We start from the raw sequence: 15,519 nt of genomic DNA on the forward strand, positions 1-15,519 counted from the left end.
CACAAGCTGTGAGATCATGACCTGAGCTGCAGTCAGACACTTAATGGACTGAGCCACCCAGGCACCCCTTAATTTTTTATTTTAGAGAGAGACAGAGGGAGTGGGGTAGAGGGGGAGAGGAAAGGAATCTTAATCCACACTCAGTGAGGAGCCTAACCCAGAGATCGATCCCAGGGACCCTGAGATCATGACCTGAGCCGAAATCAAGAGTTGACTGTTCAACTGACTGAGCCACCCAGGTGCCCTACCATGTATATACTTTTAAATTTTACAGGCAGATTTTTACCTTTCCCAGTTTTAACAGATTAGGAGCGTGTTTGTCTTCACAATTCCCAATTTAAGAGAAACAAGTCCCCTGTTCATGATAATGAACAGCATGGTAATACAAAAAATATTTCTCCTTGGTGATAAAGTGGTAGTGTCTGTAAAGAGGTAACATCACTAAAATTTTGGCACATATACGTATGTAGAGGTTGGAAATGATTTATGTGAGTAAAAAGTACAGTTGGCATTAAGATAGTTAAGGATTTTAGCAAAAATACTTTTATAAGGCATTTGGTGCCTTATGACAAAATTAGGAATCTAGAAAATGACAATATTCCAAATACTTGCAGCTTTTACACAATTTTTATCACCCTAAGCGTTCTAGAGGAATTTTAATGCTATATACTTGCTATTAACACCAATGGTGTACAAGAAACTCGAACATTAAAAAAATATGTACACAAAATAAAAATCAGTCTCCGTGGCATCTTAGGGTTTCCAAAGCCCTGTAATACCAAGTTCCTCTGTTCTAGGTAGCCAGGCTTCTAGCCTGGCAGGATTCCAGATTTTCTCTTTTATTGTTTATTGATAATCCTGTTTGCAACTATTACTAACAATATTAAATGTAACTGGATATTTCTGTATAATGGTATCTAGAGTCCTGTATTTCAAACTCCTCTACCAAAATACATTTAACTTAAGAGCAAAGTAAATTCCTGGGGGAGGTGAGAGTGTGGTGGGCTGAGAAGAGAGAGCTGGTAAACCTGTGAGTATACATCCTGAAGAAGTTCCAAGGAAGAATGAAATTTTTTGATGGGCTCCTGCATGGCTCACTTGGTTGAGCATCTGACTTCTGTTCGGGTTGTGATCTCAGGGTTCTGTGAGTTTGAGCCCTGCATGGGGTTCTCTGTTGTCACTGTGAGCCTGCTTTGGATCCTCTTTCTCCCTCTCTCTGCCCCTCCCTCTGCTCACCCTCACATTCTCTCTCCAAAATAAACAAACATGAAAACAAAAAAAGATTCTTTGTCTCCCTCTGCCCCCTCCCCTGCTTATGCTGTCTCTCTCTTTAAAAAAAAAAAAAAATGTTTAAATAAAAAAAGAATGAAATTTCTTGAAAGTCCAGTTATCTTAAAAAATTCCCAAGCACTTTTCAATTATCTTTTTAATTAGTGTATGTTTAAAACAAAACAGTATTTTAAATTACTACATAGTAAAATATATACATCCTTCTACTGTGGTTCTTAAAACCCCTGGCATACTACTGCCTACTCTTAAATAAGCATTTGAAAAGCACAATTCTAGCTTAACGTGTTCTTTAAAGTTTATTTATTTATTTGAAAGAGACAGAGACAGTGCAAGTTGGGGAGAGGCAGAGGGAGAGAGAGAAAATCCCAAGCAGGCTCCACACTGTCAGCACAGAGCCTCACATGGTGCTTGAACCCATGAAGCCATGAGATCGTGACCTGAGCCGAAACCAGGAGCTGCATGCTTAACTGACTGAGCCACCTAGGCGCCCCCCTTTTTTTTTAACCAAAATTTTTACCATATATTGGTATGTATCTTTTCTTGTTATGTTTGAAATTAATATGGATACAAACGATAATTTTATCTCACTTATTCCACAAATACTGTGTACAAATACTGCTTACAACAAAAACATGTACTAACAAAATGGTAAGAATATAAATAAGATATTCAAATTGCAAGCCAGGGAGAACAGCAATAAGAGTGGAGGTCTTGGGGAGGTGTGAAGTTGGGGGGAAATAGAACAACTGGGTGGGCCACATGAACCTACTCAGCTAAGTTGGGATTTTAACTGTAAGCTTCCTGGAAGCCAAAGGGAAAAGGGAGATATCACATCTTTCTTTGTATCTTTTAAATGGGAAAGTACATAGATCTCAAAGAGAAGAAAATATTCTAAATATGTTGTGGAAACAAAGTTTTTCTGAATACCTCTAAGGAAATTCCTTAAAATTTGTTTTTATGTTTTTTATTTTGTTTTTGAGAGAGAGAGACAGAGAGAGAGAGAGAGAGAGAGAGCGAGCATGGGCGGGGGGAGGGGCAGAGAGAGGGAGACAGAATCTGAAGCAGGCTCCAGGCTCTGAGCCATCAGCGCAGAGCCTGACATGGAGCTTGAACTCATGGATTGCAAGATGATGACCTGAGTCAAAGTCAGACGCCCAACCGACTGAGCCACCCAGGCACCCCCCTCTAAAGAAATTTCTAATGTGGAGCTCTGTATCAGAGCTATCAAGTGATGTAGTAGGTAATTTCTTTACAGTGTGGTATATATAGTCAGTGTAGTAGCTTGCATGAGGCTCTTTGTCAGGGTTTCCTTAATGAGGACATAACTGAGAATTAAACTCAGTGGTGGCATTTTCTTCAAATCAGCATGTTTTGATTTGAGTATGTTGTTTTTAGATGGTCACCTTGATTTGAGGATAAAAGCCTTAAAAAACTAGGATAAAAACTAGGTAGATGAACTGCATAATCTTTGAAAATATCCTTTATGAATAAAACTGATATCCAGACTTAAAAATATGTACAAAAGCAATGCATGTTTATGGTTGAAAATTAAAACATAGATGTTAAATATACATTTAAAGAAGGGTGATGGTATTTCTTTCTCTCTCTGGCACGCACTCTGTGTATGTGTGTATGTTTGTCTCTGTGTATACGTGTGTGTGTGTGTGTGTGTGTGTGTGTGTGTGTATTTTTCTACCCCTTAGTCGCAATCTTTGTCAATATTTTGGTATACTTCCTTTCAGTCTTTTTATGTGTATTTAAAAAATTGGATCATATGATATATGTCTTTTATGTTCTCTAAATGTAACATTAGCATTTCCCCGTAGTATTTGATCTTCATAAACTGTTTTAATGTCTGCATTGTGTGTGTCTCTAGGAAGCTTATAAATTCGTCTCTTGCCTTCCATGAGACTGTACTCATTTGTACACTTCCAAACGTATTTTGTTTGTTTTTGCTGGCTTCTCTTTTACTCACCTCTTAAGTATGAGCAGTCCAAATAAGGTTATCTGTCTACTTCTCTTTTATCATTTTTTCTCTTGATTGTATCACCCATCCCTCACATTTCTGGCTATCACCCAAAACAGTCTCAGGACCTCAACTCTAACTCAGACTTCATGCTGAGTTTCAGACCCCTTAAATCCAGTTGCCTGCTAAACATGTCCTGTGTATACCCTGAGGCCATCTCAGATCCAGCTGTTCAAAAACAAGGTCCTTTCATCATATCTACAGTCAATAGTAATATATTGTACACTTAGGTCTTAGAGGGTAGATCTCATGTTAAATGTTCTTACCACAGTAAAATAAGAATTTTTAAAGTCCTTCATCTTTTCTCAGAAGTGGTTTTTCGTCGCCTGTCGTGACCTCATCATCTTTGTCTACTTAGTTGCTCACACTAGAAATCTTACGTCCTGTATTTTTCTTTTATCTCTTACTTATACCTAAGGTCTCTATTCTACTTCATACAAGAAATTCAAATATTTATCTACCATGCATCAGACATTGAAGAAGGCTTGAGGATGGAGCAGTGAACAAAACCAAGCCTTGCTTTCATGGAGCTTACATTCTAATTGTGGGAGACACAAAGTAAACAGATCTCTATATATCAAGTGACAATAAGAGCAGTGAAGAAAATAGAGCAGGTTTAGGTGAAAATAATAGGGAGAGGAGTAGGAGGGGCTAATCTATTGTAAGGTGGTCTGGGCTGATCTCCGAGAAGGGGATACTTGCATAAAGACCTGAAGGAAGTTAGGAGGCAAGCCAGATACATATCTTGGGGAAAAGCCTTTCAGGAGAGGATGAGCAGGGAAACCCATGTTGCTAGGCTGGTGAGTGAGAGGCAGAATGGTAGGAGATGCTGTCAGAGTGTTAGATGTCAGGCCTCAACTCTGGATTTTATTCTGAGCAAAACAGGAAGCAGTTGTAGGTGTTCAAGCAGGGTATGGCAGGGCTAGACTGAAGGAAGAGGAAAGGCAGAAGCTCAGAAGCCAGTTAAGATACTTTCTAACAACCCAAGTAAGAGATTATGGTAGTTTAATTGAAAGTGGTAGTAGTAGAGGTGATGAGAAGTGGTTGTATTCTGGACTTATTTAGGCAACAGAATTTACTGATGATTAGATGGGAATGTAAAAAATAGGAAATCAAGGGTGACTCCTAGGTTTTTGCCCAGATATTCATTTATACAGGAAAAATTGGCAGAGTTTAAATTGTTACTTCGTCTCACGGGACTACTAAAGTAGCCTTACTGTGTTTAATCTCTCTGACCTTCATCTGTTCTTGCTTCAGTTAGCTTCTTGAAGCACAGATCTGACGGTGTTACCCTGTCATGACTCCTCTTTGCCTACCCATAGGAGGATAAAGTCAGTTCATATTGTATAGATGAACTTGCATATGTCTTTTATAAGCTGCCCTAATCTTTTAAATGGCGGTCATTTTCTTTTTTTAATTACAAGATATATGTGGGAAAATTAAGAATTTTTTTAAGGGATTCTATCTTAGCAGGAAAAGGTAAGTCTTTTGGTTGGGGTTTGTGGGATATATACAGAAAGGCAGTTTTGAAATATATGCAATTACTGTCACAACTGTTTTTTAAGTAAGCTTTATACCCAGTATGGGGCTTGAGTTGGTGACCCTGAGATCAAGAGTCACATGCTCTACAGGGTGAGCTGGCCAGCTGCCCCCCTATCACACCTGTTTCTAAACTCTAGCAAACATAGGTAGGATGTATGTGTGTATATAATTTCCTCACATTTCTGTACAGGGTCTGGTAGCATCCATTGATTGGTTCAGCCAGGAGATCTGGATTTGTATGTGTATTGTATACAGATACTGGGAACACAGTGATAAACGAGTGAACTGGGAACACAGTGATAAACGAGTCTCTCTTCTTGCAGTTAACAATTTAGTGGGGAAGAAAGTGACTCCACAGTAGTTTTTCATCAGGAAGGGACACACATATTCTGCCAGGAATTCTTCATGTTTTGTTTTAAATTTGTTAAATAGCATTCTCATCCTAGAGTTAGGGCTTCTATATCTTTCTGTTTATATTTCCTGAACACCAAGGATCTGATGAAGTTATTTGCCCTTTGCCACACAGTTTATGGTCAAGTTGGGATTGAAACTCAGGCTCTCTGATCCCAGTACCTTCAACACTATGCTGTATAATGTCTCATGCTCCTACCATGATGACAAATTAAAGAAACATAAATATGAATGGAAGTCAATTTAACTTTTTGGTTTAAGGGAGTTTTAAAATTAAGGCAAATCAGTCAAGAACTCCTTCTCCCAGTAATGCAGTAGCTGATGTTCTTTCTGTTTTTTTTTTTTTTTGTCAGAGATTACATGTATCTACTATTACTTTTTAAATGTTAAGTGTGTATGCATACACACTTTAAATATGCTAAATCACTTATGATGTGCTAAATTCACAAACCAGACTAGCATAAGATTAAGTGCTGTTGACCTGAGTCAGAGTTTTCACTAGAGCAACCAAAAGGTATTTAAGCAAACACATGACTTGTGCTGCTGGGCTCTGTGGGGTGCATTGAAATCCCATCTTACACAGGATTTAGGTTTGCAGGCATTGCAGGTTGAATTACATGAGGTTACAATTCGTCTTTGAAAAATCCCATGTCTTACTATCACTACCATCATTTACCATCAACATGTTTTGCTTGGATTATTGAAATATAGAAGAAAATAAGGATGAATTTTTATCTGATTATCTAGAGCTTTAGGAATCATAAAGAGAAACTTTCCTGACCTTCCCTTGACCACTTAAAATTAACCACTTTGTTCTGATATGTGCTATAATATGTATGAGCCTTGAAAACATTATGTTAAGTCTCCTATCAGGTCTTTCTGCCTCTGTTCTTGCTCCTGTATTGCTTGTTCTCCCCACAACAGCTAGAACTATCTTTTAAAAGTGTAAATCAGAACGCATCACCTCTCTGTTCAATGCCTTTCATGGGCTCTGCATCTCAGAGCTAGAAAGCTAGTGACCACCAAGACCTGTAAGGGCTGAAGCGATGTAGACCTCCCTCACTCTTTGACCTCCTCTCCTGCTGCCCTTTGCTGTGACCCCTGCTACACTTTTCTGGCTGTTCCTTCTTGCTGCTTCTGGTAAGCTCCCACCTCAGGACCTTTGCTCTTGCTGTTTTTTATGCCTTGAGGCTTCTTTACCCAAGTATCTTGTATCCTTAACCTCCTTTACAATGTCACCACATTGAGGCCTTGACAGACTGTCCTATTTAAAATATATCCTCCCTCCATCCCTCCTTCTCCACAGCATTTAACCCCATCTGACATAGACAGTATATTCTTTGTTTATTGCCTTTCCCTACTAGATGATATGGGATGTTCATGATGGCAGAGATTTTTTGGTTTGTATTGATCAATGCTATATATCGTGTGCACCTAAAACATTACCTGGCCTATAGTGAGTGGTCAATCAGTATTTGTTAATTGATCAGTATATTTAGTACATTGTTAGTTTTCATAATATCTATTCCAGCTTCATTGAGATACAGTTGACATTCAGCATTGTGTTAGTTTAAGGTTTACAGTGTGGTGGTTTGATATACATGTATATGAAATGCTTCCTATAGTAAGGTTAGTTAACACATCTTTTACCTCACATAATTATCTTTTAGTTGTTATGGTGCAAACATTTTAAGGTATAGAATTTTATCAACTTACAAATATACAGTATAGTATTAACTATAGTCACTATGCTGTACATTAGATCCCCAAAACTTAATCCTCCTGTAACTGGAAGTTTGTACCTTTTGACCAACATCTCATTTCCCCCACCTCCTCACTCCCTAGCCCCTAGCAACCACCAGCCTCCTGTTTCTATGAGCTCAGCTTTTTTAGATTCCACATATGAGATCATACAGTATTTGCCTTTCTCTGCCTGAATTACTTCACTTAGCATAATGCCCTCAGGTTTCATCTGTGTTATCACAAATGGCAGGATTTCCCCAATATACTTTTACATTTCTGTTGTATATGTACAGATATAATAATTTAGGCTCCATGATTTTATGACTAGGAAACAGTTGACTGCTGGGATCACAACCGTCATTTTCTGGCCAATCAAAACCGTCGTTATAGACCAATTTTGACTTGTTTTATTCTTTACTTAGTCAAGTGAATATAAAAGCAAATATTTTAAGATAGTAAAGGAAATTGGGAAAAAATTTTAACTGTGTTTTCTTCATCCCAATACAGTTTATTTTATTTCTTAGGTTCCTTTACTACTTGTATTAGGAAGTAATCACATATATATTTTTTTCATGGGTTTTGCTACCTGTGTTTGTAAGAGCTATTTTTGCTACCTGTGTTTGTAAGAGCTCTAAAAACAACAATAAAAAAGTAATAAAAATCCATCTCTTAGTGATTCTGATTGGTGGTATCTTTACAGGAGAAGGATGTGATTTTTAGAAAATTTTCAGAAGGAACATGTTTTTTAGTCACAGTATAGATTTTCCTTAAGTCTGTCGTGAAATAAATTACAATTAACCAATACTCTGTAGGAAGAAGCACTTAAAATTTTTGGGTGTTAACTCCCAGCTTCCAACTTTCTTTCAGTAACAGCAGTAACAATGTAGGAAAGCTTTTGCCATGCCTGTTACTCTTTGGTTGGTGTTTGAGATAAGATGTTGATTGTCCAGTAGTGTAATAAAAGTATTTAACACCACAAAGTAGGAGAGAAATAAGATGAAGTAGCCTTGTGGCAGTGTTTTGAAATGTTGTTTATCTGAATAAAGTTACGTCTTAATTGAGCATGTGGTAGGTAGTCTCATGTGTTGAGGTTACAATGAAATGTATATATGTTTTTTAGGAGATCATGAATCAGGCAGATAAAAATCAAGAAATCCCATCATACCTTAGTGATGAACCACCAGAAGGTAAGTATGCATCTGACACACTAAGCACGTGAATTAAACTGAATTAAAGTTCTGATTGTTTTTATTAAATTTATTCATTTTTTTAAAAGTTTGTTTATTTTGAGAGTGTGCTCATGCGCAATTGGGGGAGGGGCGGGGGGGGGGGGGAGAGAGAGAGAGAGAGAAAGAGAGAGAAAGAGAAAGAAAGAGAATCCCAAGAAGGCTCTGTGCTGTCAGCACAGAGCCCAACGCAGGGTTCGATCCCATGAACCACAAGATAATGACCTGAGCCGAAATCAAGAATCAGTCATCCAACCAACCCGAGTCACCCAGGTGCCTGTTTTTATCAAATTTAAAGTAACAATCTGTTTACCTTGTCAATAAATATGTTCCAAAAATAATTGAAGATAAATATTTTTAGCCTCTAAGAAGAAAGCACAGATATTGGTGAATTGGGGACACAATGCAACTATTTTATTATATAAGATCTATTCTTTTGTCACTCTTTTATTAAGACCATTTCACAAGTTAGAGTATCTTTTCATTTGTAGAGAATGGGTATGGGGTGTAGAGGAAGCATGGACTGTGTTTTCATGTCATGCATACAAAAACTCAATTCAAGAGGCACTTGAGATTTGTTGTTAAGCTATTATTTATAATTGGTAGCTCTCTCTTCCTATATTAATACATGGGCTTAGGGTAATTTAAATCGTCTTTTTGTTTGAAAATTGTGACATCATGGATCATTTTCTTACACTTCAAAAGTCCTTGGAAACACTAACTGCATACCTGAATGTCTTTACTGTATACAGAAAATGCCTATGGTCATTTTCTGTTTGTGGTTTTGGTGTAGAATATATAAGCCAAATAGCACTCTCCTTAGATAGCTGCATTTGTACAGGACAGTCATAATAGGTACGATAGAGAATCAAAGTGAAGAATAAGAGATGAAATGGCTGGTAGACCAGACTGGAGTAGCAGACAGACTCAGTATCACCAGGAGGAGGGTAGAGCTGGAAGTCGTGACTCTAGGTATTGTATTTTCTTCCCCGATCTGTTGCCCACTGTCCACAATTTTCTTCCTATATTTCTTATGTTGGTAGACAAAAATGAAATTGTTAGGAAAACACAATGAAAATTTTATACATAGGCCTAAAAGAAGATGGAGGTAACTAGCTGATAAGTTTTGGTTTGGTGGAGGAATAGCCTGGAAAATTATTAGTTCAGCTATTTTCCTTGACTAGTCATATCTAAAAAAATTTTTTTAATGTTTTATTTATTTTTGAGAGAGACAGAGACAGAATGTGAGTGGGTTAGGGGCAGAGAGAGAGGGAGACACAGAATCCAAAGCAGGCTCCAGGCTCCGAGCTGTCGGCACAGAGCCCGATGCCGGGCTTGACCTCACAAGCTGTGAGATCATGACCTGAGCCGAAGTCAGACACTCAACCAACGAGCCACCCAGGCGCCCCATCCTTGACTTATTTTTTAGGTCTAGAACCTAGAGTTCTGAAAATAAAAGAGCTTAATGAGAAAGTTAATAAGGACTTTGTAGGGATAAAGTCAGAAAAGAGGTAAAGACTATTCAGGAGCATAATTGTCAAGGAAGAGAAAGTGCTTTAGCAATGTCTCTATTATATGGCAACCTGCTAAACTAAGGTAGTCTGCAGAGCAGATAATCTATATGGTGGTAATTAAGAGCGCACTGTAATTAGAGATCAACAGCATTAATATTTATTTGCCTTGACTAAGAAATATTGTCTTCATTAAAGGCGTGTGCATCAAATTTGGCATAGCAGGATACTAATGAGGGTATTCAGCATGAGGCACTTAACCTGTTTTATCCTCAGATCAAGATTTTCCCCTTTTCCTAGTGTTAGTGACTTTGATTACAAAAGAATTACCAATTATGTAACCCTTTTATCATAACTTTATATAATTAATGTATTCATATGCTTTTCCATATCTTGTCTTTTATTTCAGCTATTTAAAGATTTTATTACCTATACTTATCACTCAAATAGCTTCAATTAAAAATTTGGTTTTTATAAATATAGCCATTGTTATATAGTTATGAACTATTTTGACGAGTCAGTGAGATTTTCATACTTGTGACACGATGTCAAACCTCTAAACAATGGGAAGAAAACCTATATCAAGGTAAATTAGTGCTGTATTAGAAAAGCTTAATTTTCAGAGTATTTTCTCCATTAAATATTATCAGTTTCCCAATGTTATCTTCTGTCATAACCACGTTCTGCTAGGAGTTCATAGCTTTGGTGGTCTTGGATCTGTGTACCCAAAGAATTGAGTTTTCTTTGTGTGATTTGTACCTTTTCAGTGATTAAAGCCTGAACTGTTTAGTTAGCAAGTATTTTTCCATTAAGTTTAGAAAAATGTAAACACCACTGTTTATGTGTTGTTGCTGCCTGAATCATTCATTCGATTGCAAAGTAGAAAGGACTTGTGTCCGTTTGAGGCTGGCACAAGCAAATTTTTATGAAATTTGATGCCTGAGTTTGAGGTTACATGCCAATTTGAATGACTCTATCAAAACCAGAGAAAAAACTTATGGCTTAAAAAAATCTGAATTTTTCATATTGATATTACCTTTTCTGGGAGTATTTGAAGAGTTTTTACAGACTAGATGCTCAAATCACATACTCTGTCCTTTAAGAATTATTGAGGCAATGAAAGTATTAAACATAGCTGTAGTTTCTCAACACTACGAAAATCATTTTAGGTGGGTAACATGATTTTAAGTAGTAAATAAATTTCCTAATTTTACATAGCATTACTCTTTAAATACGTTATTAAGAAGAGCATATAGAGCAGACACCCACATATATTTAAATTACTGGTTCTTAAATTTTTTGGTTTCAGGATGCTTTTACACTTTTAAAAATTGAGGACCCTCAAAAGCTTGTGTCTTTGTTGATATTTGCCGTATAAATAATAAAATTGATAATTAATTCATTAAAAAACTCCAGTAGGCCCATTACATATTAACATGATTAACACAGTTTTTGAAAAGCGGCTATTTTCCAAAACAGAAAAAAATTGTGAACAGGGTGACATTGTTTTTAAATTTTTGCAAATCTCTTTAATGGTGGGGTTAATAGAAGACAACTAGATTCTCATAGCTGCTTCAGTGTTTAGTCTCTGATGTTACTGCAGATCATTTAGATTCTGGAAAATTCTGTAGACTTGTGAAAAAATGTGAAAGAATAAAAGTGAAAAGATAAATGATATGCTAGTATTATGAAAATAATTTTTACCCTGCAGAGCCCCTGAAATGGTCTTGTGGATACCCAGGGGGTCTCAGATCATACCTTAAGAACCATTGCTTTAAATGAAGAAGGTTTTTTCAGTAATGATTGAATTCTGTCAAGGATATGAAGACTAAATATATTTATCTTATTTTTTCATGCTCCTTTTAGGATAAAAAGATTTTTATTAACAGCAACAAAACTGTAAATCAAGGAAACATTTAGATTTAGATTTCTATTTTATGAAAGTTGTCTAGTCTCTAAAGCATTTTTTTTCAGAGATACTACGGCTTAGCACTGGACCAAGATGTTTTAAAAACACGTCCAACTATGGTCTTGAGGGAAGAGCTCTTCAGTGTCTTGATCAGATTTGTATTTATGTGTGGTTTACCTTATCAAAACAACCTCCTGATTGTTAGGAAGTCTTAGGATACTTATTGATTTGTACTGCTCTTATAAAGACTTCTATTTGACTATCTTCACGATATTTTCTCTCATTAGGTTCAATGAAAGATCACCCACAGCAGCAACCAGGCATGTTGTCCCGTGTGACTGGGGGTATCTTCAGTGTTACAAAGGGAGCCGTTGGTGCCACCATTGGTGGTGTGGCTTGGATTGGTGGGAAGAGTCTGGAGGTGACCAAAACAGCTGTTACAACTGTGCCTTCCATGGGAATAGGGCTGGTGAAAGGGGGCGTGTCTGCTGTGGCTGGAGGTGTTACAGCTGTTGGGTCTGCTGTTGTAAACAAAGTGCCCTTAACAGGAAAGAAGAAAGACAAATCTGACTAAACTATGGAGATACACTTGCTCTCCACAGCATTATGATGCCAGTGGCATTGAATTGCTAAATTATGGACTACAACCAAGTCACCTGTTTGGACGTTTATCTTCTAAACTGCTGTGTTGAAAGTATTGATGACTGGCTTTTGTCTAAAAAGAAGAGACCAATACTAGCACAGTGTATGAAGGTTTCTCATACTTAAATTCCAGCTTTTTATCTGGTAAAATGTTACACTTATTCAGTTGTAACTGAAGATATGGTATATTTGAATATTTACTATAAGTCTTTCAGTTTAACTAAAAAATGTGAAAGTTGAATTTAGTTGATGATCTTTATAGTTCCATATGTATAATGTGCCAGGTAACTCATTTGCCCCTTAAGAAGGGAACCTTGAACTACATAAACTGTACCTTTGATGTGCCTAATAGTTTCAGATGTCTTAGTTTTTTTTATAACCATAGTTGATTAGGCCAAGAGGCATTCTTTTCTTATTTAAGCTGGTAAAAGCAGGAATTAGAGAAATTCAGGAGAAGAGAAAAATGGTTTTATGATACTGAGTGTTAACCATCTTTTGTTAGATATGCATTACATTAATTTAATCATTGATGCCTTATAAAAGAAAACATCTTTTATAATACCCTAAATATGTGCAGTTCTTAGAACTATATTGGATTCTTTTAAAAGTTGTTTGTGAAATTAGTTTTCCCTCTTAAGAATCTCAGGAGTAGTGGGGTAAAGGCATTTCTTGCTCTCAGCAGATAAGATAGTGCTTGGTAACTTTTTGTTAACTGTCAGTATAGTTAACAGCCAAACTGTATGCTTCATTCTGGTTTCATGCTCCATCTTTAATACACCTCACAGTGCCTAAGGAACATTTCTTTGCTGGTCATAAGCTATCTTGGAAGAGTTTCATATTAAGGAGGAACAAATAATTTTAAGTTCTTAAGAATCACCTGACACATCCAAGATACAAAAAGAATTCTTCACACCAGTTTTGTCTGTAGGGTGGCTTAAAATGCTAGTGCCCCCTTCTAAAAACACAGTATAAGCGGCCACAAATATGTGGGGGCTGACTTTTCAATTGAATGAAATGGGCTTCACTGATTAGTTTTGAATGTAAAATATATTTAAGTGCTTTCAATGGTTTATAGGATTTTAAAATGTTATCTTACAGTCCTTTGAAGAAGTCATAGATTTTGTACCATTTCCAAGTCAACTTCAGGCAGGGAATTGAAGTTTTTGATGATGGATGATAAGTGTGTCATGTCTTCTTAATATGTCTCATCATGTCTCACTCATTCTTAAAGAGTATCACTTAGCTGGAATTCATCTTTTTATTTCATATTCAGTTTCTAAAAAAATTTAAAAGTGCACATATACTTGGCATTCCTCTTAGCTAAGGGTTATACAAGCCTGAAAAAAATCTTAGTTTTGTTTATACTTCAGTCTGGAAATTTCCTCCATTTTGCCGACTTCTGTGTAATGTGTGAGGGAGGAAAGGAGGTGATGCTCTGGAGTAAATAAGTCAGAATACATCCTTGAGAACTTAGATCACTCCAACACCTACAGCTTAAATGTTTGTTTCTAAACCACTGAGAATTTTACCTTAGTAATGTGGACAACAAATGGCTAAGAACATAACTTTTAAAAGCTTTTATAAAGGCCAGTAGGTATCTTCCGCAAACCTACAAAGGTTCTTGAACCTACCATTATATACAAAACTGGAAAGTTTTTGAGTTCATCAGAAATTAAATGGTCTTTGTTTCATGCACCATGATTTAAGGTATGTTTGTTGGTATATCTGGTCAAATGTGATAATCAGAAAAGAGATTTTTAAAAGAAACCCAAAGTTAATAGGTGAACACTAAACAGTGGTCTAAATAATGGTATTGGAGAACTTGTTTCCTGCTATTTGAAAGAAATTATTACTTCATTGCTGGTTTATATTTCTAATTTATCTTCTATAGTCATAGGCTCTGCTGTGCTTTTGTACCTGAATTTCTAAATATAGACTTTAGTTTACTGTGTGCTTGCATATTTATTTTCAACTTTGTCTTTAAAATTGCTTGAGGAAAAATGGTTGTAATTTCTGCTACAGAAGAGCCACCTGGTACATTTTCTCTCATCAAGTTTGTTTTAAACTCTGAAGTATAATTTGATTCAGGAGAGGCTTTTGCAAGAACAGCAGAGAACTGTACAAATGAGCAGCTAGTCATAGAGGTTCTTGTTGAAATGAACTTGCCATTTGATGGTATATGTACAGCTGTACACTCGAGTCTTTTCCAGTTTATTTTCATAGACTAGCAGTTTGACCTGCGAAGCAGTACTGGTTCACTTCAAGCAGCGAAGGTTGACATAGACACCTGGAGGCACCTGTTATTCAGTTTCTCTTTTGAGTGGGTATTTGGCACAATGAGGATAAATTTGTGTGACCCACTTGAATGCCTGATCTAATAATGTTGACATCATGAATCCTGTACTTAGTGAAATGTCAGATGAAGGTAACTGGTGATTGAATAAAATTTTGTTTGTATTGAAGGAATGGGAAAGAATACATAAATCTGTTAATAAAGCACCATGATCTGCAAAAGACAAAATGTTTCATAAAGATCTGAGGAAATAAAGGAATTTAAAGGAAAAACAGGGCAGTCTTAAAATTTTTAGTTACATGGCAGAAAGTACTGTAGCCTGTTTTTAATGTTTGATACTAATGCACAAACATGACAAAACGTCTCTGTGTTTTGATACTAATACAATGAAATACAAATATCTCTTAGACGACTGTGTTGAAGACTAAAAATGCAGATTTCTAGGTGTGACCCCAACTTTCGGAGTCTCTGCAGCGTGGGGCCTGGGACTGCAGTTGAACAGCCTCTACATGGGATCCCTGTGCTCTCTACAATTTGGGACCTGATCTAGAAGTAGGGAGCACTTCACTCTGTCCTAAGTAACTGTGGAACCAACTTAGACCCCTCCCTGGACAGAAGAGACTCAGAGACTTGGGAACCAGTTAGAGGAAGGTAGAAAATTGATTAGTGGGTATCTACTTATGGCCCAGTGCTGGCCATACATTCTCAGATTTAATCAGTATGGGAGAAGTAGCTCTTATTTACAAATATGAAACAGGCTTTCAGTGTTGGTTGAAATTTCCCATTATCACTTTTGAATTCGTGTAAGTCACAATTTCTCCAGCTTATGTCCAGAAACAGAAATGGGGCTACTCAGTAACTAGTCCTTCATTCTGCTGTTGGCATTCAGTGCTGACTATAGACACTTGATTTACCAGGCTAACTTG

General features: G+C 36.7%; 1 protein-coding gene across 1 annotated transcript in view; it reads left to right on the forward strand.

The window, feature by feature from the left end:
• The window catches only part of TMEM263 (transmembrane protein 263), an 18,502-nt gene extending 3,740 nt beyond the window's left edge, over positions 1-14,762 (forward strand). The window contains exons 2-3 of the mRNA XM_043562434.1: positions 8,133-8,199; positions 11,946-14,762. Of these exons, the coding sequence (XP_043418369.1) occupies positions 8,139-8,199; positions 11,946-12,232 (348 nt within the window). The 5' untranslated portion in view covers positions 8,133-8,138 and the 3' untranslated portion in view covers positions 12,233-14,762. The remainder of the gene's footprint in view (positions 1-8,132; positions 8,200-11,945) is intronic.
• The last annotated feature ends 757 nt before the right edge of the window (positions 14,763-15,519 follow it).

This window comes from Prionailurus bengalensis, chromosome B4 (genome assembly GCF_016509475.1).
Source record: "Prionailurus bengalensis isolate Pbe53 chromosome B4, Fcat_Pben_1.1_paternal_pri, whole genome shotgun sequence".
In the NCBI taxonomy this organism is placed as follows: domain Eukaryota; kingdom Metazoa; phylum Chordata; class Mammalia; order Carnivora; family Felidae; genus Prionailurus; species Prionailurus bengalensis.